Source organism: Simochromis diagramma, unplaced genomic scaffold (genome assembly GCF_900408965.1).
Source record: "Simochromis diagramma unplaced genomic scaffold, fSimDia1.1 OVJJ01000545.1, whole genome shotgun sequence".
NCBI lineage: Eukaryota > Metazoa > Chordata > Actinopteri > Cichliformes > Cichlidae > Simochromis > Simochromis diagramma.
The window spans coordinates 6,164,989-6,189,094 of NW_024387371.1; the positions used below are offsets into that span (position 1 = coordinate 6,164,989).

Sequence of the window (24,106 nt, forward strand, 5' to 3'; positions counted from 1 at the left end):
ACCTGCCATCCCCCACGTTTGTATAATTTGCTAACCTCACGCAGACTTCTAACTAAAGCTATTTTGCTTTGTTAAGATGTTCTGGGTTCAAACAGAGATTTTGAGGACAGACCATTAGCACTTCAAAAACAAAGACATTACTTGAGGTACAGTTATAATTTAATATGTAATAGATCTCCAAAGTAAGGCCTCTTTCTGGAGAAAAGTCAGCCTAAGGGAGCGAAAAGATATGAAAAAAGAAAAACCGTGGAGAGAAAAGTGGACAGAGAAAGTTTGTTACCCTTGCATATGTAGGCTTCTTCTTATATTGTGGCTACTATAGAAACACAGTTTGACTTTTGAGAATCTGACAGAAGAGCTGCAAGGTTTACAGAGCTTTCTTTTGTTGACAGCCATCAATGAGTTGACTGCTGTCGTAGGCTGAGGTCAAGGCAAGACGTCAGTTGGCTCTTTGTGAAATGTAAAAAAAAAACAAAAAACTGCCCAGTATATTCACTTGTCCAGTCATTTCACCTCTCTTTTTGTGAAAAGGTTTTCAGCATTTCTGTTTGGCTTACTTTAAGTGAATTGGCCTTTATCCAGTGCTGCAATCAGAAAATATATAGCTACAGTAACAAAACTGATCAGGGTTTGTTTATTTGATGTGTTTATATGTATGTTCCTCCATTTGCAGCATGACCGTGTCAACTGAAATGACACAGTAAGTGCAGACCTAAAGAGTTAAGTCATGGGCATTTACTACATCCCCCTTTTCTCTTTATATTGATATGTCAAGGCAAAACCAACAACTACCTATTTAAACACAAGCATGAATGTGAGTCTTTTACTGTAGATTTTATTTACTTAGCTACCTCTGTTATAAAGAATTTCCCTTGATGCTTCTATAAGATATTTTACTTGTGGCTGCATTTTTAAGGCTGGTCTGAATGTGTTCCACTAACACAAGCTGCATTTTCTTTATAACTGTACGTAGAACGCAACTGGGAAAAACTGTATTTTGCCTCCTGTACGGGCAGTGCAGGTGTAACTTGATATACTTGTGTCTTTGTGTGTTGGAATGTGGTGGCATGCCGTAGGGCCCATGCCACCCCTCCATCCCATTAGCTGAGCCCAGCCCCTGCCTGTCTCTGCTTTAACCTTGGCCAGCAGGCTGGAGGAGAGGGAAAGTAATTCTAACCTTAAAAACCTGCTGATTAAAGCTAGTTTGGTGGAATTCGATTCCACTTAATACCTTTGGCTGTGAGCCCAGCTGGCTAGCATTAGCATCAACAGACACAGTGTCTTCAGTCAGGGAGACAGACGTGCATGGGCATGAGCGTGAGCTTCCTCTCGCATGTGCGGAAACGTGTCTATAAATCCTATATCCTCTCGTCTGTCTTTTTACCTCTGTATTCTTCTTCCCGTCTCTGATCTTACTATTATTTCTCCCCCAACTCGATATGTAATTCTTGTATTCCAACTTCACTGCCAAGGTTTTTCTCCGGAAAATGTCTTTCCTCGGTTTGGTCTTGAATTTCTAGTTTTCCTCAGCCTCAGGAATGAAGCTAGACAGAGTAAAGGTATTCAGTGTTGCAAGTGGTCAGGGGTTTCTCTCTAACTGCCTCAGTCCTGTTATTGTTTTTCTCTTGAACTTGATGTATAGCTGTGTTTACACGTCCAGCGTGACTAATTAATTCTCCTCTTCGGGGCCTGTTTATCAACTGTTTGTGTTTATTTTACAATGAGTATGCTATTTTTAGAGACAGTCATTTCCATAACATTTTTCCAGAGCATCATTTGTTTTGCTTTGTTGAGGAATTTAGGTTTGTTTTCCATTTTTCTCCTCAGCTCAGGCGCAGTCTGCCAATTCATTTTGTAGCTCGCTCAGTTTTGACTGATTTAGAAGCAGCAGCTGGTCTAGTGGAGAAGACTGGAGAGATAAATCTAAGCCTCTTTTGATTTATTATGTATAATGTCTCATCAGCCGTTGCTAAGGTCTTCAGATGCACTGAAGAATTATACCGTTACATCTTTACAAGTTGTGGCTTATTTAAAGGCGTATAAAGAAGAAAAACCTAATAAAGAAAACATAGCGGGGATAAAAAAACCACTGCCATAGTGCCAGTGCCATACCAGAGCTCTGCATTTTCCCTCTCTCATTTCTTTACAGGCATCTACTGTGTATTATGGGCATTCTGGGCATAGTGCCACCTTACCAGACACTATAGATAATTTGATTCCCACTGAACGATTGGGAGAGAGCAGAGCGGGGAGGCTGACTGTAAAGAAAGCAGGTGAAATGCAGAGCATTACGGTATCAGTCGAAAATGAGCTCATCCTCCAAACTGGAAGTGGCACTTTTCAGCCCTAAGTCATCTAATCACATCTGTATAGAGCCAGAAATCGTTGGTTGATCAATAGTCATCATGGATGCTGTCAATGGCCAGGGTAGTTTGAATTTTGCATGGTCCATGAATCTCTATTGAGTATGGATTTTGTGTTCCCTCCATGGATGGGGTTGTATAGTACTGCCTGATTGGCTGCAGTGTGAGCTCTATTTATGCTGTTGTGCCCCAGGCTGAATCACCTGCCCCAGGCATCCATATGAACAGACATATGCAAACATGCACACAAACAGAAGTACACACACACAAAATGATACATTCCCGCTAATGAAGCAGTGAGCCAGAAGTGGCTTCACTAGGTGGATATCCATGTCAACAACTGTTTAATAGTGCAAAGCAAGTCATTCAATACAGCCAGGCCTAAAAAAATTAAACAAAATCCAACAGTAGGTTATGCTCATCCGGAGCAATGATAGAATATGTGCGAACAAATGGTGAGAAGGAAATATTAGAGGATACATGAGTCTTACATAAAAAGATAGAACAATTCTACTTGAAAGAGTTGGCCTGACGTGATAAAAGGGAGCTGGATGGAGGGACGAAATCATAAACAACAGGGTTTTCTTTTACGAAAATGCCAGGCAAGTTATCCATGTACGTGCACATTCCTGTGTGCCACTAAGTGAATGTGTATGCATGTGCGCTCTTCACAGTGGGACTAACAATCCCACAGAAAGACAAATGTGTGGCAGCTTCTGACAGTAACACGTTTGCATCACGGCAGGAAAACAGCAAATTGCCAACATAAATAAGGTGCCACGCTCTGATTAGGACTGTCTTCACACATCATTATGGTCTAATGAGAGAGTTTCCCCTCTCTCTCAGTCTCTTTATAGCTGCATGTCTGCTTGCCGTATTGCCTTCACAGACTTTGCATTTTACTAGCTCCTCTCTAGCTGCGCTTGACACCTGTCAGACATGATGGATGAATGTAAGTGAGGTGTCGCCAGGGCAACAGGCAGGCCAGGGGCAGTGGTGGCCTCCAGAGGCAAGACAGGTAGCCAGTGGTGGCTCTGCTTTTATATCTGAAGGCTTTATTTAAGACAAACTGTCTGGCCTGATTGCCCCGTGTGAACTGCGGTCCTGCCCTACTTCAGATGACACCCCAATTGGGAGGGGTTTTAGGGGGCGAGGGGGTCGACGGGTGTTTGGGGAGGGGTTCAGTCCTATAATACCCTCTCATTGGGTCATGCCAGCATTTCATTGCCTTGGCCGCTTGCTTGAGTGACAACACCAAATGAATTTGCTGCATCAGTGTCTGACTTTGGAGGACACACGTCGCTGTAACTCTTTTTTCTTGCTGTCCGCAGTGACAGCACATGAATACATTATGGACACACTACTTGTGAATTCTTCTATAAACTGCTCTGTGTCATTCTTCCGCTGTGCCTCATATTCGCACACGACGCCACACTAATAATACATCCACATTTGCGTGGCCGTGTTTGTGAGCACGTATGCAATTATGGGGGGGGGGGGGGGTTCGATGTTTTTGTATCAGTGTGCAAACGCTCTTCAAAATTACACATTGGGAAACTTTACTTTTTATGCGAGGACATGTGTGTATGTGTCTATAATTATGGTTTAATTGCTTGCCCTGCGATGTGCTGTCATCTGTCACAGCTCAAAGACAGCAAATAATGGTTCTGCTGCCATCACTTTGTCACCCAGACACTCAGCATGCAGAAAGCAGCAGAAACACCAGTAACTGATATGCGTCTTGAATTACTGATAAGCGCTCAAGTATGATGAGCTTTGTGTGTATGGGCGTGCTCGTGCTCTCAACATTTTCTTGGTATGCCTTTGTATCGGGGTCTGTTGTGATTTCTTCTGTAAGTATGCATAAAGCTGTGTGCATGAGTGTCAAAGCCTGTGGTGTGTGAAAATGTATGATTCTGAGTGGGTGTCGTTTTGTGCTTGAGAACTCAATGTCTAATTTTGTGAGTTTGTGTGTGTGTGCAAATGTGTGTGTTTGTAAGAGTGAATTGGTGTTTATGTTACAGTAGAGTAAGGGTTCGCAGGCTTATGGATGTGTGTGTGTGGGGAAAATGTGTTTGATGCCTTGTGTATATCGGCAATGACAGGTGCAACAGTTGTGTTATGCTTTAAGCTGCTTGTTTGTCTGGCACGCTGCTTTGTGTGGTTGAGAAATGGAGTAAACAGAGGGAAAGGAAAGCAGCCTGGGGGCTAATTTATTCACTCCCCAGTCGCCCTAGTCACAGAGGCCTGTTGCACCGGCCCACCTGTCAATCCAGAGGAGCATGCCATACCGTTATACCATCCAACTGTACACTGCCACACCACACTCTCAGTGGGCCAAGCGCTTTAGGCTATAGCAGTATTAACCATGATATATTAATAAACGCTCTGTAATCAGAATGAACAAGACAGCAAGTTTTGTTGTTTTTGAGCGACATCCAGAAGTTTGCAATTTTCTGTGTGCTCTGAAAGTGCAAAGTCGTATCAGTGCTGGCACTGAAATTTAAAGTCAAGCGTTACACAGACAGAAAGTTGGCATTTCTGTTTGTAAGCACCTTTCACAGAACTTTCAACACATGACTGTAGTGAAATGCATAAACAGTTTAATGCCATATAGACCAGTGTCCTTTGTTGCATCACTAATCTCTTGAAAAGGGTCCAAAGTAGAGTTTGTGACATAAATGCTCACGAAACTGCACAGGAGAAATGTGCGAGACGATAGCTGTTGTAGTCGACTGTAGTAATGTGATGTTCAGTTCACTGTGGGTGTGGGAGGAAGTGTCTGCCCATTGCCAGCGTAGAGTAATGGATGGTAGAGCTATGGGAGTGGGAGGAGGCATACATCCTTTTTCAGACAGCTGTAATGGATGAGAGTACAGCAAAAAATAAGAACAGGAGGCAGTCTGCATGCATTCACCCTCTCAAACTCTCACATGCAGAGTTCAGTAGTATTGAAATGAGTTCACAAAAGATGTGAATGGAACAATGGAACACCTGGTGAAACAGTCAAGGCTAATTTGACTCTTGTTAATTGGTCATAAGACTCCTATGGGTGAACATTCTGGATATACGCAGCCTCACACATGAGTTTGCACTTGTGTGTGATGTATTTGTGTTTTAACTGTGTAATGTGCCTTTTTTTTATCCATTTGCCCAGTCTGTGTCGCTGTACAGTGCTAGCTGTAATTAACAAGGCAGTTTGATGTTGGCAAGCTACTTTCTATATATACAGGCAAACTTCTTCTGTAGGCCATGCATAGTTAACCAGGTTAAAGAAGACAAACACATAGCACACTTCAAGGTGCCTATTTATCATTAAATAATGCAGTCCTCTTTCTGCCCATTCACAGCTCCCCAGGAAACCTCCCTTTACTTACTCAACAAGTGTTGAATGATGATGCTGTACCTTCCTGTGAACATGTGCATATGTGCATGTGCACTTTGACTAACAGTGTATGTATCACCACAGCTGGTAGCTCTCCTAATTTCTCATCAAACATTTATACCAAAGAGGACTTGGATGAAGCTCAGCCCTCTCAGCCTTCTCCTCTGCCTTATTCCTCAGGGAACCAGGCTTCATGTCTAAAGAACAATCCATTTTACCCTTGCCTTTTCTAAATATTGTATCACACAAAATCACAGCCTGTGTCCTAGCTGGTGAGGGTTATGGAAGGAAGGAGTTTTGTAGACTTTTTTTTGTTGCTGCTGTAAACAAGTAAAAGCCCTGCCATCCCTTTAGGTCACCTGGGAGTCATGGCCATGAGTCTCCCAGAGAAGGATTGGGAAGGAGTGGGGATGGAAGGAGGTTAAGTGCTGCCTTGCTGCTGTTCCTCAGTGCGTGGTGCTTCGTTGCGTTTGCCTCTGCTGCCGGCTGGTGAAAAATGTCTCCTGGCCCCTTCGCCAGATATCAGGATGCGTTATCAGCCCCGCCTAGCTCTTTTCACTGTAACGAGCCCCCAGGCACAGTATTATCTGTTTACGATAAGGATATTAATAACACTGTGCTTTAGTTATGTGCAGGGTTGCCCCACGGGGTGATGGGGGGGTTGAAGTAAGAAGCACCTGAATCATTCTGTCAAAGGTACTTTCCAAGGAGGACAGGATATAAGTGGAAGAGAGGGAGAGGGAACCGGGGGAGAAGTCATATGGTTATGTAGGGACAGTGATGAAATGCTGGTTAACCCATCCAGTTTCTCCCATCAGCTCACTGTCTTTGTTTTCAAGAACAATAGCTTGGCCATCTGCCAGCAGGTCCTTGTGGGAGTTATCATACGGAGAGAAGAGGTCAGGGTTTCAAAGGTCACAGCTGCCATGGTTAGCTGAGAGGTCGGTCTATTTCCTGGACTTTACTGTTGTTTAATGTGCTCTTTTTGTCTCCCTTTTCTGTCTTTCTCTGCTACCTCACTTCTGTCCAGTGTCTATATGGCTGCTACGTCCACTCCTCCATCATCCCCACCTTCCACCGTAGGTGCTACTGGCTTCTCCAGGTAAGAACTCCCCTTTGCCTCTTTTACAGTTCACCACGCTTTAGTTTACTGAAGACTCTAACTGCCAATTCACAAGAACTTGAATGAGTTGCGTGATATCACTTTCTATTTAACCGGAGCATTTTCTCGTGACAGCCAGCAGGGACACATCAACCTATCCCTCCACTACCCCCTCTCGGCCTTCTCTTTTCTCTTCCCAGCTTCCATTTTCCTTATCTTTCCCAGTCATTCACTTTTCTGATGGCATTGCCCATACACGCCGTCCAGCACGGCCGGTATCTCAGTCAGCTAAAAGCTTTGCCATCTCCCCTGTCTAACAGCTGCAGTGATGGGCAGTAAAAGCATGATGGAAGAGGTTCCCTGTACAGTATAGTGTGCTTATTGTGGGTCGTCAAGTCTGCAGGCTGAGAGTGGTTGTAAATAGTAGTCCTTTGATCACCTACCCAATACGTCTCATCATTCTCGTTTAGCATGGCAGCTATTATTGTTGGAAGGTGTCTGATACAGCCATTCACACACCAACACACACACACACACTGTTTTAAGGGAGCATAAAGCATACACACAGAGGAAAGGAGGTTGTGGAGACTGTGTCTGTTTGTCTGTCTGTCTATCGATCAATCCATCTCTGTGTACAAGAAGAAAAAAACATCTGTGGGATAAATATACTTTGGCTAATGTGCCTCAGTTTAAATTTAAATGTGTGTACTGACTAGACTGAGAAAACATCATCACGTGCCATCGAGCCAATATCCCTTCCTCCCACAAACCCTACAACCATCCCTCCCCTCCCACATAAAATGACTGATAGTAAAACAGGAGAGCAGACCAGTGGGGGCAAAAGACAAAAGAGGAAAAACTAGGCTGAAAAATTGCTTAAATACTCTGGGAACGCTTAAAATAATTTGAGCGTTCCCACAGTAAATAAAAGCGTTCACACAAAAACTGTTTGTTTTTCTATTGCTTTATGTTGGCAGTGTGTGTGACAGATGGAAATAATTACTCTAGCAGATAAAAACATGACTCCACCTTCCTATTGGGATTTGAGCAAGCAAACCCACTTTGGTTGACTTCAGCCTAAATAATCTGGTGTTCATCGGATTACTTGCGGTGACAACCACATACTGGAAGTCTTTCATATCGCACGCAATAACCCTCTCTATTCTCTCACGATAACAGTTTATTTTACCCTGCACTTTCCCTCATGAGACAAAATGAACATTAAGCAACTTTATTGAACTGCTCTGGCCTCTACTACCTCATCCATGGCACGGTGGTATGAGCAGCACCTCTTAAGGAAATCTTCAAGAAATCTTCAAATATTTTCTCTTACAGCTTTTTTTCAAATGTTTTGCTACATTTCGTGAAACATTGATTAAAGTTCTGCACACTGAACATCAAAAACAGCTCAAAAATGCAGCAAACCACTGTAGTTATTTCACAAAAAGCTGTAACTCACCCAAGATGTTTAACTCAAAGCGTCAAGATGAAGTTATTGTGTCAATGAATAAGTCGTTGCCAGCAAAACGAGAGCTTCTTTTTTTCAATTGTGCAAAAACAGTGTGGTCAAAATGTTTAGCTATCTCATTAGAATGACTGGAATTTCTTTGCTCATCTTATAATGTCACTGACATTGAAAGCCTACTGCACCAGTCTATTATTATTCTCATGATAACTGGCTGCTTTTGTGTCAGAGTGAATACTCTTCAGATGTTGATTTCAAGAGCACAAGGTTTTACATTCTACTTTGTGAACCAAGAGAGCACTTACATTTGCATATAATGTGAAGAAAAACAGTTTTCTTTTCCCACAACAGCCACACAAGACAGACCGGTGCGGTAAACATGCAGCGCTGCTATAGATTATCGATACCCAAAAAATAATAAAAAAGTAAAATAATTATGGGATGAGTGGACGTCCTGTCACGCCCATCTCATTCACTGCGATGCCTTGCAGTGGATCAGAAGAAGTGCTGTGTGTATGTGTATTTCACCGTCCTATATTGTGTTTTCTTGTCTTCGCTACACTCTCACACGTCCTTATTCCTCTTCCACTTCCACGGCAGCCCCAACAGTCTTCACAAATTGTTGTAACTCTGTTGTGCTCAAGCACTATAAATACAGTATGTTTTACAATACTCATACTAATGACTTGCTCCTGTGTACTCAGCAGAATTTGACATTTAGAGTGGCTATTCTGCATGTGATGAGCTACACAATGAAATAATATTAGCATATTAAGGGGATGGCCTCATGATGGACCCCACCTCTCGCCCACACTCTGTTGGGATAGACGCCAACTGTCACTTATGAATTTATTATATTTTCATATGCAAGTAGTTACTGGCTGTTGGTATGCTTTTTTTCATTTGTGTAATGGCTGAGATCCCCCTTTGGCCATTTTAGTTTAAGTGATTGGGGACAAAACCCACAGTCCTTGTTCTATGCAAAAATACTTTAATATCAAAACAGCAGAATCAGATCATCCAAACCTACATTGTTTTTGGTCTTAAATCACCTTTGTGTGGTTCTACTGTTTCCCTTGTGTAGTGGAGGGATAGTAAGAGGGGATTTCATACTGAAGACTGTATAACTTTGGAAGACATCACTTGATTTGACTAATTCAGACTGCTGAATCTTCAGATTTTGTTCAGCTGAATTTCAGAATGAATATTAGCACCGAAGGAGAACTGTGGATTTCATCTTCCATCACTGACAAGGAAATGCAGTAGTAAGGAATCTCTGTGGGGCCAGTTTAGAGAGGAAGAATTTTTCAGTGATGACAACACCCTTAACTTACATATGGGTATAATGGCATTGTTTTCAGACAGGCCTAGAATGTGAACATGCTCTTTTTTCTATCCTCTCTAGCCGAAGTCAATTTCAGAGCTAGAGGAGCATGACTCGAGGATGAAAAATAGCCACATTTCCAGGGAAAGTCAGGGGAAAGTTGCGCTCGACACATACACAACACAAGGACACATGCAGACTTTCAGAAACATGTACACACCGAACTGAAAGTGAATAACACAGAGCTGAGGTCAAACTGGGTCACTCGCTTTTCAAAACTGCAACCTTCATTTTAAACCTCGCTTTCTGCCAGCTACAAGATAGACGCACATAATCACTCATGAAATTTTGAGAAGTTCACTGACTCTGCCTTTCTTTCCTTTAACTGTAGAGCATCAGTTAAGAACAACTGGTTAGTGAATCCTTGGCCCCCATCTCTTACACTGCTCAGCAGTTCTTGTTACACCCACGGCTCGAGCTGCGTGTGTGCAGCTAACACATCTACTTGTTCAAAGGAAAAAGCACCTTCTGCTGCCGGATAAAAAGCATTTATTTACAAACGTGCATTTTCTTTGGCACTAAGCATTTCTGGAACCCCAGATTTACATCTCTTTTCAGGCAGTTTATTGCAGACCATCTGGGCTGACAAGAAACCACAGTCACAGTGATACAGTGATACCAGAGGTAAAGGATTACACTTCAGGCCATATCTCTGCAGATGCAGATAGACCTTCAGCACCTCTGTCTTTTCTTGCCACTTTCATTCAGACAACTGACAGTCAGCCTGGTTACAGTCTCTTTCGTATTCTCTTTCTCTCTTTTTCCACCTTCCTCTAGTCTCTGAACTCTCTGTCCCTGACTCCCTGTGTACCATTTGCTGTGTCCATATGAGATTTGCAGGCAGTAGTCTGTCAACAGCAGAGCAGCAAGGAGACTGGAGCTCCCAGAGCGGCAACAGGGAAAGGTCACCAGTGAGTGAAAAATGTAAATATTCAGCCATCCAGCAGCCACAGTCACGGAGAGACAGGGATGAAAATAACTCCTATTACACACCACCGACAGGGAGGGAACACAGAGGACAGAGAGGGTAGAGACAGACTGTGAATGAGAGAGTGAGATGGACACAACTTTTAAAAAGTTGAGCTGAAAAAAAAACACACTGCAGGGCGAGTTGGAGAAAAAGATGCATTTAAAGATTTTAAGGAAGAAAAAAACTATAGTAGTATAGAGCGAAAGAGGACAGTGTGTCAGTATTTTTGGATATGTGTGTAACAGTGCAAGAAATCCAGAAGGCGAGAAATGAGAATGACAGACGGAGTGAGGTTAGTGAAAGGTGTTTTAGGTAGGGGGTGGGGGGGGGTTAACCAGTGGGTGTGTGCCTCTTTATCCACTCTTTATCCACTCTTTATTGAGTCAAAGCCTGGGTAATGAGACAGGGGACAGGAATAAAGACCTGCGAGGGGGGTCTTCTCTCATTCCATTCATTTTCATTTGTTCTTTTCACCTCTCACTCTCAATCTGCTCATTCCTGCCACACTACCTCCACCTCTCTATGGCATTAGACCACTTAAGAATGTCTGGCCCATCCCCGCAAATGGCTGAGACTGAAGGAAAGTACCACCACAGTTATCTGGGGTTGCAAACAATGAATCCAAATTGCTGCTGAGACAGATAGCTGCTCAGAGCGGACTGTGTGGGTTTTTACTCCGAAAAAAGTTCCCATTTCAGTGGATTTGTTAAAAAAAAGAAATAATATTAAAACTGGGTTCTGTGTGATACCGTGGTGTGTTTTCAACATTGCTAACAAAAAATAGGCGCACAATTCTCCATAAATATCCTGGGAATGTCTGGCCACTCTTTAAATGCTGTTAGTTCTTCACAAAAGTGTGCATAATTAGATAATTAGATACACCTTACACAGAGTCTTTCTAGGTACAACGTGTCATGGCACACACATACACACACTCAGTAACACAAAGGATCTTGCCTGTCCTGGTGGCACTGATTGATTCTATTGCTCCGTGTCCCCTTCTCTTGTTTAGTGCTAATCGAATGTAATTCCCTGCTTGTGCCTCTCCATCAAATCAGACAGTGGAGTTTGTGCTGGCCGGCGGGGGCACAGAGGTGGGGATAATTATGATATTAATACGGAGGGGGTCTGAGGGGAAACTTCATTTGTCCCGCTGCCTGCCACGAACACAGAGAGGGGTCAATAGCCTCTCCCGCTTTTCCTACTTTAAAGAGGAGGAGAGAGGAATGAGATAATGAAATGACTAGTAAGGCAGGAGGGAATGCTGACGACCTTGTTTCTTCACAGCTATCACTTTCTCTCTCTTACCTTCCTCAGCTTAGGCCACTCTGCTCTAGTCTCTGTCTCACATGAATACATTATTAATATCATCATTCACTGCAGTTACATTTTTCTTATTACATTAGTCCTTCAGAGTATAATGACTTTGGAACCACTTGAATTAGTGTTATGTAGGAAAATGAGTTGTCACTGTTGTCCCTGTGATCATTCCAGCACTATTAGAAAGTATTTCAGGTATTTTAATTTATGTAATAATTCAAAGGTTACCTAATTGGACAGGCAGAGTGATAACTTTGTGATTAAAGAGAACTCTTAGCGATGTAGGCTCTGTGGCGCTGTCCATGGTGCTGAATCCTACCCTCTTCTTCTTTTAATCTTTTCTAACTGTTCAACACATCAGAGCCGCCGCCCCCCCCCCCCCCCCCCCCTTCTTTCTTTTTTTTTTTTTTTTACACTTTTTTCCCCCCTTTTTGCTCTGTTGATGTATCAAAACCACCCGGTGCTTTTGAACTCCCAAGGTATTCACTTCCTATAACAAGCTCGCCAATCTCTTCAGATCAATACATCTGGGCCAGTTCTGTCAGCACATCATGTTCACGGGCCAACACCTACTCATCAGGCCTCATGCCTCATACTCAGCAGCAGTGAAGACAGAGGCCTTTTTCCAACCTAGTTAACTGAATGGGAAATGTTGAGCAACTCCTTTGCTCTGCTGATCCGTCGGTTGGTGTGTAAGCAGGATACAGTAGCTCCAGAGTGGACATGCCTGCAGGCTAAAGGCAGACAGATGGATTCTTTATATCTACCAGAGTCTTCTATTCATTCGGATCAGTTTAGTTGCCTCTGCGTTGAGCACTGGGAGACAGGTGCCGGATTCGTAGTGGCTCAGGTGATGTGTGATGACGGAGCAGAGCTGTCAGGTCCAGATTCACATCAGATACGTCCAGACTACGCAAAGCTACATAATGAATATTTCACTGAGATAAATCATGGATGAGCCTGGGCATCGTTCTGTTGATTTCACTCAGAGGGTAGAGAGTCAGAAAAACCTGGTGAGGTTTTGACTGGCTGTCTACAACCTCAGGGCAAATGGAGGCAGTAAAAATATAATTGCCTTTAGCTATGCAGTCTGTTGTTTGTATCAAATGGAAATGCACCTCTACAGAGTATTAGCTCAGATTTATAGCATATGAATTTGACTGCAACACCTGACATTACTGTTCAATTCCAAACCTCAACGCCGGACTGGCAGGAGAACAGGTGGCAGAATGTGCTATGGGAGCGAACATCAGTGTCTGCACATGCTTGTCTTTCTAGGTATGTGTGTGTGTGTGTGTGTCTCTGTGCAACAGACTTTGCTACTCTGTTACTGCACTATGGTGGGAAACCATGGTGCTCTCGGCAGGATGCTGCTGCTGGCAGGCCCCTACTCTCGCAGCCATGAGGAGAACAGCTGCTTCACGAGCATGTCAGGGTGTGAGCCATGTCCCTGTGGCTCCCCTCATTTTCCTCACTTCTCCTCCTCCCGATGTGCAGTCACACAGACACAGTTCTTTTGACGCTAACCTTCTCTTTTTACAATACTCATAAACATTCAAATAAGTTTCTCCCCCTGCTATCAACTCTGCTTCTTGACCTCTGAGCACATCTGCTGCTCCCTGTTTCTACTCAGTGAGAAAATAGTTCGAAGTTTGTCTCTGCCCAGAACAGTAACACTGGGGCTTCTGACCTCTAAACAAATTGAAGGTTATACTGGTGCTTAATTAATGGCCCCTACTGGAGCACAATCTCTCCATATGATGAAAGGGAGAAGTTGAGCTAAACCCTAGAGGCACCGGGCACCTCCTTTCCTCCTGGCAGACTGATCTGTTCCTCAGTGCCTGCGACCTTTTCTCTAGGCCCGTCGCCTAGCCCACCAGCACCGCCAATTATCACAAATCCCCCGCTGCATTTGTCTTGCCATTTTCACTCTGCAGCCAAAGAGGCGTGCGTGACCATAGACTCATGCAGCCTCCTAACCATTCTGAATCCACACAGAGAAACAGAGGCCCACAACAGGTATGTGGTGCTTAAATAATTCAGTTATCCTGAAAGGTTAAGGCTCCGCCAGTAAGGCGAATTGACATTCATCTTGCTCAAGAGTCATGCACCCGATTTCGGGTAAAGTACCCATCGACATGTTTACATTTCGAGACTTCAAGATTGATATTGACACCAGTATTTTACGTTATTCTGCTCTGTTCACTGTCCAGTGCGAGCTAAAACAACTACAAAGTCCTGCAACCAGAGCCGAAAGCAAATATCTGAGTCTGAGTTAGCGAGCGCAACAAACCCTGCTCCTGATTTGATAATATCCTCTGTTCCTCTGTAATGAACATTCTCTTCAGCAACCATTTGCTGCCTCTACCATATTAGATAATAAGAAATCCCTGGGAATTGTGTCACCAGGCAGTCTTATTTGTGTTTACTTTCTGCCTGTGCGTGTGAGAAAGCACAGAACATCAGTGGATTCACAATAAATCTGTGCTGGGCCTATCTCATGTCAAGCCATGCGTCTGCCTTTGTCACTTTGCAGGCACAGGCGTGATGGCAGAAGTGTGCACGCATCTCCCAGCTTCCCAGAGAACACTGGTCACAGCTAATGACCAGAACTGTCTGATTTGTCCTGCCCTGATTACTCCTCTGAGCCCCAATTAGCCGTGGATGAGGGCTGACATCCCGACACGATCACTTGGACGTGTCATAGTGGGAAAGATGAGCCAGGGAAAGAAAGGAGAGAGGTAAAGGGGGGAAGACAGGGAAAGTGAATGTTACAAACAAAGAGTAGCAAGAGAAGTCAGCGTAAAAGCTCTGGTAGGGCCAGAGTCATTCATTCTGCATTCAGTCAGATATTGATCTCAATTCCCCTTTAACCAGCTACCACTCATCAATGTACAAACCAACAGCTCTGATTGCAATTTCTATAATTGGCAATTTTCATTGTAAAAATCAGTCTCTGTGAGAGTGTTAGCTGTATCTATTCTGAGACAGGTTGATTTCTCTGTGGGTTAGGGATGAAGAGACTAAGGACTGTTTGTGGAAAGGATATAAGACAAAGTATTAGGTCAGTGTGGTCGAATCAATTTACTAGCTAAAGTGAACACTGAAGTCCTGAGAGCCTCAACCATGTTTTATAATGAATTAAAAACAATGCAATTTCTTTTCCTAATTGTCAGTAACAAACTCTGTTATGATCATTGCCATACAGTATCTGTTGCTTCCAATAAATATTCCTCTTCTTCTTTTCACTCCTGCCATCTTTCCCCGTCCCCTCTTTATTTTTGTGTCTTTATTTTTGTCTGCCACTGTGTCTCCCCAGGATTGCTGAGCTATTGCCCCTCTGCATGTTTTGAGAAAAATCTCTTTTTTGGCCTCCACTCTCTCCCTCTCAGTAGGGGGCAGTGCAGAAGTAACTACAAGGGCATATAAGCCTTCAGAGTCAAACCAGACTTCTTTTAGTCTTTTTTGATCTGAGTAGATGTCATATTGAACACACACGCACACACACACCCTTCAATGGAACGGCTCTGCTCCTATCCCTGTCTGCTCTCCCATCTCAAAACACACCCACGCAAACCTGAGAAGACACAGAGAATGAGAGGAGGAGGAGGGAAGAAGAGGACGACGAAAGCAAATTGCGGAAGGGAAAGAGAGGCGCAAGAAACAAGAGGTGGGAGGGGTGGAGGTACTTTGAGAATGGGGATTAGAGTTAGGAGATTAGAGGTAGAAGATGATATCATTTGGTAGAGATGAGCGGGAGCAAACGAGCAGTGCAAATCACCTAACGTTAACGAGCTGCCTCATAAATTACTTCAGCCAAGTGTATGCTTCAAGCTGAATCTGGAGAGGGCTGCATAGTGCAAAGGAGGCATATTGCATGTACTAGTCCCTTCCAATATATAAAAGCCTTTTTTTCCACACGACCCATAGTCAAATCTTGGCTTCCTGGTTTAAGTCAGACTGTGTATCCATTATGTGGCATCCAAACCATCATACAACTTCCATGATATTACTTTATTGTGATCTTTGTGGTTGTTTGTCCTTCAGGCAGTCCACACATAACGTGTGTTGATTCTGTTCTTGTGAACGTTATATATCAGAGATGCCTTAAAGAATGCTAAAACGTTCACTAGATCTAGATCTGATAGTGGTGATCAAAACTTAGGTCAGTGTCACTGTGATTTCATATCGGTCCTATTTTTGGTAACACAAATATCTATGTCTAGATAGAGCTCAAGAATGCATGCACTAACTTTGACTTCTTCACAAAGACATCATAATTCTCTGCTTAAAACAGGAGAACGTCGCAGCTCGGGATCATGAGACTATGAGATCCCTTAGAAATCACAGGCTATGAAAAGGGTTTCCGTGTTTAGTGACTTGTCTTTTAGGAATAAGTCCACTTTCTTCACTTTCACTCTCTGGAAGACAACCAGGACAGCTGGCCTTCTGTCCCTGCACCACAAGTTCATTATTTTGCTGATACAGAGCTTCAGGTGAATGTCCTTGCATCATTTGGTGAAGCTCTTTATCAGCCTTTTTCACCCTATAAGCATATCCTCCACCATAGCAAGTTTTATACTGGAATCATATATGTCAGTGATACCCAAATAAAATAAATTAAACACTTTATGTTATCTAAGTTTCACATATGGGTTTGAGCAGATATTATGTAAACTGCATAATACTTGATCAGCATAGGAATGTACCACAATGTAATTTTAGTGTTCAAATTCCTTAAACCAAGTCATTTGACATGAAAATGTATATAAACCTGCATTTTTAGAGAAGGAAGACAGGCAGAGTAGGGATATAGATGGATGACAACGACTTTTTCTGTTGTCATGTTATTAGGGGGGGTGAGGTTGTGTAGGTTAGAAGGGGAAATATACATTTCTATTTTAGCCAGGAACCCAGCAGCAGCAGAATGACTTTCACTGGCTCGATTCTAAATATTACATGACTTCCTGACGGCAGTGTGCTGTCTGAGGCTCTGTTTGGCCTGGTATTAACCTGTCCGGATAAATCAGCCGTTTACAAAACTCTATGCCCCTATCCAAAGTACTGTTTCTTCCCTCTTGCTTCCCTTATTTCAGTGGCCCTCTAGCTGCTTCACCTGTTTCTTATGCACCATTTCTGCCTTTAGACGGCTTGCTATGGTGCAACCCATTTTGTCTGTGTACAGTGTGTATATGTGGAGTTACTCTGTGGTCCTCTGCCAAGGCCCCTAACGTCATATGCAACCTGGCAGGTGACAAATAGTTTTTTAATTGCTTGCACCAGGAAAATCATTAGTCTCTTCCCTTTCCTTGGTGGGACCGGGCAGGACGTGTGTGCAATAATAATAGCCTCAGTCCGGTTTCCAGTGTGCTATTTTTGGAGCGAGTATTTTAAGGGCCGTCTCTGTATATGCCTCTGAACGTGTGTACGTATAGTACGACTGTGTGACTGTTTATGTGCAGCTGTGTCAGTGCGTGAATGTACACACACCTAGTAAGGGTGGGCTAAATGGTCCTGAGGTGCTTTTCCTTGGTTGTGAGAGAGGAGAGTGTGTTTGTCAACCCTGTTCCTGCCTCATGAGAGTTTTTCTCATTGCTGTTGCTATTCCCTAGGAGCGTGCTGTTTGTCTCTGTGTATGTGCGTTTTTCTGTCTGCGAGTGTGTGTACCTCTGCGTCTGGCAGACTCTGGCCTAGGCCATTGTGCTATAGTGCATTACAGTAGCAATCCACCGACACAGTGGCCGGCCAGATGAAGCCGTCCAGTTTATGGAGCAACCTGCAAACTCCAGCTGCTTTTGGTTGGGATTGTGCTTAGTGCTGAGATATAGTATTGATTTTCTCTCCTCGGTGCCCTTGCCATCCCTGCGTAGATATGCACCAGTGCTCAGCATTCATTCACTGAGAAAGGGGGGGGGAGGGGGAGAGAGCAGAGGATGATGTTTATGTGGCGATACTGACCCCATTCGTTCACACAGAAAAGGCGTGGAACGTGAAGTGGCTAGACAGCAGAGGGGAATTGAGTTTGTGAGGCTCAGATTGCAAGATGAACCCTGAATTTGATTTCTCTGTTATACAAGCATTTGTTATTATATAGCTCAATGTCTGAGGGTGTTTGTGTGTCTGGTGTCTTGTATGGGTCTATTACATGTGTGGGTTTGTTTGGATTTATGGGTCTAGAAGGATGCTGGTGTGCGTGCACATGGGTTTTAGCAAGCAGGGTACATCTGTGTGGTTGATCTTCTGCATTTTTGTCTTTGCTTTGAATCCCCCATCCTCATCCTCCATTCCTTCAACAACACGGTAAAACCAAAAATCAAAAACACGTTTAGACATTATTTGAAATTTTTCTGTGGAACCCCCCCCCCCCCACCTCTCCCCGGCTGCACTGCAGCGTTTTAAGTAATGGCAGTGCCTCGTCTCGCAAAATATTTCATAGATAAATGATTCAACTTAAAAATCCTATCAGGTATTTTATAAAAATAACAGTGTGTGACCTTTCTGTGAATTTTAATCTGGCGCATAAAAAAAATCTTTAAGCAATGAAAACCGAATTGAGCCTTTAGACTGCTAGTGTTAATGATACCTTTAGGTGTAAAGTACGTCAAGCATAAAAGTTCCAGTAACCACAGTGCTCTTGTCTTTGCCTCACATACGCGGGTCACATACACTGTTTTTCAAACCATATGAGAAATGCTAGACAGCCAGTACAGAAAACATTCCTCCCATTCAGTCTTTTTAGCTGTCTTTTACTAAAGGACAGTTTTTGTTCTCATGTCTGATAAATTGTATAGTTAGAAGTATCTAAGTATAAGACTATAGTGCTTGTTATGAGTACTATACATACACTGTTCATACTATACATCCTCCTGTGACTGCTAGTGGATAGTTTCTCTGTAATTCTGTCTGGCTTTTTTACTAATAATATAGGTATAAGTGCATTAAGATGACTATTGTTTGACTATTGTTGTGAATTGGCATAATTGGGTACTAATATTTTTATGTTCTATCAACAAAAGGTTTAAGACCCTTTACTACAGTAGTCCTGAATCAAATATATTTTTTATATTCTTCTTTTTAATTTTTTGCATGAAGAATTTATATGTTGCAGATTCCACCAATCTTTCTTCAGAGTGAAAAAGATTAAGCCCATTAGAAAATTACAAAATCTGTGTCCTGTTTCACAGTTTATCATAGTGTTATATGGTGGCCCACACAAGAAGAGTCACAAATTTTGGGGGTGACTAGCCAAACAGCTGAAAGCCGTTATTCTGTATATGTATGTGTGTGTGTCTATAATCAGCCTGTGTTATCCAAGCCAAGCAGCCCTACCCTGGCAGAGCTGAGACTGGGGAGACCCGGTCTCTTTCCAGATTCATCTCTCCAGCTTTGTTTGACTAAGTAGTGCCATGGTGTTGGTGTTGGAGAGGGCTGGAGTGGTAACAGCAGCAGCAGTGCAGCGTATGCGTGGGTTGCCTGAGCCAGTGGGGCTTGGCACGGGGAGGCAGCATATGTTCATGGCCAGCTTCCTTCCTCCTCTCCCATACTTATCTGTCTCTCTCGTCTCTTCTGTTTTCCCCCTCTCTCTCTATAGCTCACTTCTGTTAAACCCCACCTCCACTTTTGGCTTTGAGTGTCTTGGTATCACCTGTGGGAGACAGCACAGAACAGAGATCAAAGGGCACTTGGGATCCCAGTACCCCACCATGTCTGACTAATACCACAGCCCTTTCTTCTAACAGAGACACAGACTTACACACTCCTCTTTGTCATCTTTTCATCTGGCATGGGATCAGAGAATATTTGGTGGAGAAGCTAATATGTTGTGCCTGTAATGGGACTCTCTGGTTCATTTTTAATGCCTTTCCAGTGGTTGGTCACTCACACCTTGGCCCATCTCTGTCCTACATAAACACTGGCTGTTAGCCAAGCATGTCAGAGGCAACCATATCTGAATTCTGCCAACTACCTGCTAGATATGGACCACCATCCTGCTGCATAGCAGACTTAACTGTGTCCCAGATACCCGCAACCAGCTGCTTCAGCCTTTACACCTTCACTTTTGCTTCCTGCTCTCCTCCTTGCCTCTTGGACCAGTAAATGAACGCTCATTTGCAAGTTAGATAAATCCTTTGAATGTATTATTGATGCAAACAAATTAGCCTGTGGGCCCTAGACAATACCTAATGGAGCCTTGGCTTATGGGTGAAGTAGTTTCCAGCGAGGGCACTGTCGGTGTTCCAGGATTGATGCCTGCTCTTCTGCCCCGTAATTATTTCTCCTACAAATTATTCAGCTGTTCTGATGCAGTTTGGGGTTTAAAGCAGTGCTTCTTATTGCTGGCTATGTATTTCCAGGCCTTAACCCAGCTCCATTCATTAGTTTATTAAAGAAAAAAGACATGAGCAATTAGATAACTGGGATAAAGCCACCTAAATGAGGGGATGTGTTATTATTCAAGTTTATGCATGCTACTCATAGAATTCACTGGGGTTTATGTTGGTGCTGCTTTTTCAAGGATATTCTCTTATCTTGTTGTACACAGACACATTCACACATTTTAACAGTCTCGTATAAGCCTATTCACATATTTACAGAGATTCAAACTGGCTCGCTTTTGCAAATATGCATAGAAACACTGTCAGAATATGTGTTCCTAATATAGGAAAAGTGGGGACACATCTGGACGCGTTCATCCTTGATACAAACTCACAGAGAAAAAGCAAGTGCGAATAATTTATGCTAGAAATAGAGGCAGAGGTTGAAAAAGAATGAGAAGAAAAACTCAGAGAGGAGATGAGAGAAAGAGAGGACTGCCATACTGTCCTCAGTGATTAGGACCCAGTATTGATCAGAGGAGGTAAGGGGAAGGCAGGCTGAGAAAGGGTGGGAAAAAACAGGCCCCGGGGCTCAGACCCCAACTCTCTGGTGGCCTCTGCTCTGTTCCGCTTCTGCAAGCTGGCCAGGGCCAGTGGGAAATTCATCAAAGGGTCTTATCCCCCTATCTGTCCCACATGCACACACAAATACACATATCCATGCATAACACTGGCCTTTGAAAAACATTCTATTTGATGACATCGTTTCCCATTTTTTTTCCACTGTTAGAGATGGTAAATTAAACCTGATATGTTATTGCCACTGTGGTGAAAAGAGACAGGGTGTCCTATTCTCCCAGTTGTCTGCACAGTGCTAGTCACATCACAAGGATCACATCATCACTCTAAAACTTTGTGCCACGTGTGCCATAGATCAAACACAGACACATGTGCATTCACGGATACAGCATCAGTCAGCTGCTCATGATGGGGGATCCATATTCTCCCCAAGTATTCAGTATGTGTACAGGAAGTATTCGATACTCCGTGCTCTCCCAGGGCTAGACCTGTGTTAATGCATTTTCTCCTTTAAGTCTCTCTTTTTTCCTCCCCCTCTGCTCCCTCTGCCGGCTTTTCAGCTGACTCTGGGCTTTGGCAATCTTATTTGCCTTTCGATCCAGATCAATCTTTGTCTTATCTACAGCTCTTGAATCATAAACATTTGATAGGCTCAACCTTGACACTGACAAACATGGAGTGGTGAGGGTTTGGGGTAAGGTGCCTTTGGAAGACTTTATGCGATCCCTAAAGACTATTGAACTTTGCCGCTAAGTACAACCCCCCCAAACACAGATATACGCTCATGTTTTGTGCGCATCTCATCACATAGACACATATACAAAGTTTGTTCCAGATATATTTATGTATACGTGTGTGATGTATTATTCATAAGAAGAAGCATTCATCGCAGTGACACACCTTGAACAATTTGAAGACGTGGTGTGCTTAACAGCTTATTGTAGTTTCTGCAATTTGGCTCACCTCCGGCTGATTAACACTGCCCTCGAGTCCTCACTGTGCTTTATCTTATGATGAATTAGCTGCTATAAGAAACATGGCCTCCAAGGGAATTAATGAATATTTACCTGACATTTTTTAATTTTTTTACAGTGCTTTTTGCTACTTTATACCCTACATTTGTTATGTTATGTTATGTTATGTTATGTTATTTTATGCATTTCTAAGAGTCAAAAGATCAAAATCACACAAAACACAGTGTGTTACTTGAAACACAGACTAATAGAATTAGCCCTGCAATATTATACAAATGATTATGTGCAGTGTTGTTTCTGTCACTCATCAGGTGCATTTGTTTTTCATGAGACAAATTGGGTTGAAGTATTTTAAAGCTGTCCAAATATAGGTTACTGATAAATGGCATGTCCATTCTCTTTCATGTTATAAATCTGGATTTTTGGGGGGATCCAAGCTAGTGATTGCTTGAAGGGACCCAGCTGGCTCAGTAGACGAACTAGAAGTTGGACACGAAGGTGTGAGATGGTGGTGCACCTTGAAGATGGGGACCCCATCCAGTTTTCACATCTGATTATCTTTGGTGAATCCAGGGTCACATCTGGTCCTGCGCTGAAAGAGATGTGACGTGTTATGTGCTTCCAGGAGCTGGTTTTCTACTCTTTGTGGGTGTGCTACTGATTTGATCCTACAATATTCGTTTTGTTGTCAAAGCAAAACAAAAGATTTTGGTGAAGTAATTCTTTAATTTGCAGGGTTGATATTATAATTGAGCATATTTGAACCCAAAACATTGTCTAATCCTAAAACTAATTGAATATTTTTTTGGCATCTAAACCAAACCAGTAAGGATAAGTGAACTCCCAAAACCCAAACATGGTCTCTCTGGCAAACAACATTTCAACTTACTCCACCACCAGCCCTCCAGCCTCCTAATGTGGACTTTGTAACTGTTCAAAAGAGAAGCACTATCTGTTGCCGTCCAATACCTTGGACCACCACCAAAGGACACCTTGTGCATATCTCTGTGACACCAGCGAGATTTGACAGAATAGCACTGTTTGACGCTCTGGGGCATTCTGGTCCCACTCTCTCTTCTTGTGTTTTAATGGGACTTTCTTTCCCTCATTTTCTTTTTCTCTCTACCTCTCTTTTTGTTCCCACCTACATTTTTTGCAAAACAGCAGATCAAACTTTTACTTTTAAGTGTGTATGTGAGTGCTGCCAACAGCAGAGCAGTCAGCAAAGTGCCACCTCAGCACCTGTTCTTTAATGATTAATACCATATTGATGGTCTCAATTAATTTCCTATTACACCACCAGAAGGTTGCGGTCGCTCTGTCTCTGTCACGGCCCTGCACTTGTTTTGGGAAGCCTCTTTGTGGCAGCTGCTGGATGGAGATAGTATGCCTTTCTCTAGCTCACACGCACAATTTTACAGACAGACATACGACACATGCACGTACACAATCACACGCAGAGTAGTATCTTGTGGAAACACACACACACTATTACACGCTGCTTTGCGCCTCACATTTCATATGCTAGCACATAGATAAACAAATAAAATGTAACTCTGGTTTTTTGTTGTTGTTGTTGTTGTTGTTTAATCATTTTTAAAAGGGACTTGTGTTTTAGTTACAATGTTCAGCAGTGGTTGGAAAACGAGATTCATCTGTTTCTCTGTGCAGTGCTCTGTAGCAATTTTATAAACCACTACTCTCACCTGATTGTGTGACTTTGGTACAGCACAACCCCCTGTGTTTTACATTTAAACATGGCGCACTGCATTTTAGGCCATTTCCTGAAGGCATTGCTTTGGTTTGTGCATAATCCCCTTCCCTGCAGTGTTACATATTTGTAACAGTCTGTAAGCTACTGATTTATTCCCATGATGCAATCTTTTTGAACTGTGATTCGACATCACACTACCATGACCTTAACTGTCTGCAGACTTGTTCCTTGGATCAACTCGCAGTCAACACTGCCCCTGTTGAGATACTGGGGAAATGCTGTTTGTCGATTAGAGTGGCAGGTCCCTGATGCAGCTTTTTTTTTTTCCCTTTTTTGTTCTTTTCATTACCTTTTCTTATTCAATGCACAATGTCTCATCTCTGTACTTCAGTCCAAAAACACCTCTATATCTTTCTAATGTGCAGTGTTAATCTGAACCTTATTTTTTCATTCTGTCTCACACACACACACACAAGTACCCATTCACACACTGTCTTTATTTTTCATTTTTCATGTGGACCCAGTACACACCATT

The 24,106-nt window shown here is 42.9% G+C and overlaps 1 protein-coding gene across 12 annotated transcripts in view; it reads left to right on the plus strand.

Moving 5' to 3' along the window:
* Positions 1 to 24,106, plus strand: part of camta1a (calmodulin binding transcription activator 1a) — a 277,539-nt gene that overhangs the window by 209,434 nt on the left and 43,999 nt on the right. For all 12 annotated transcript variants that reach the window (XM_040007840.1, XM_040007835.1, XM_040007836.1 and 9 more), the window contains one exon: positions 6,779 to 6,850. In XM_040007840.1, the coding sequence (XP_039863774.1) occupies positions 6,779 to 6,850 (72 nt within the window). The remainder of the gene's footprint in view (positions 1 to 6,778; positions 6,851 to 24,106) is intronic.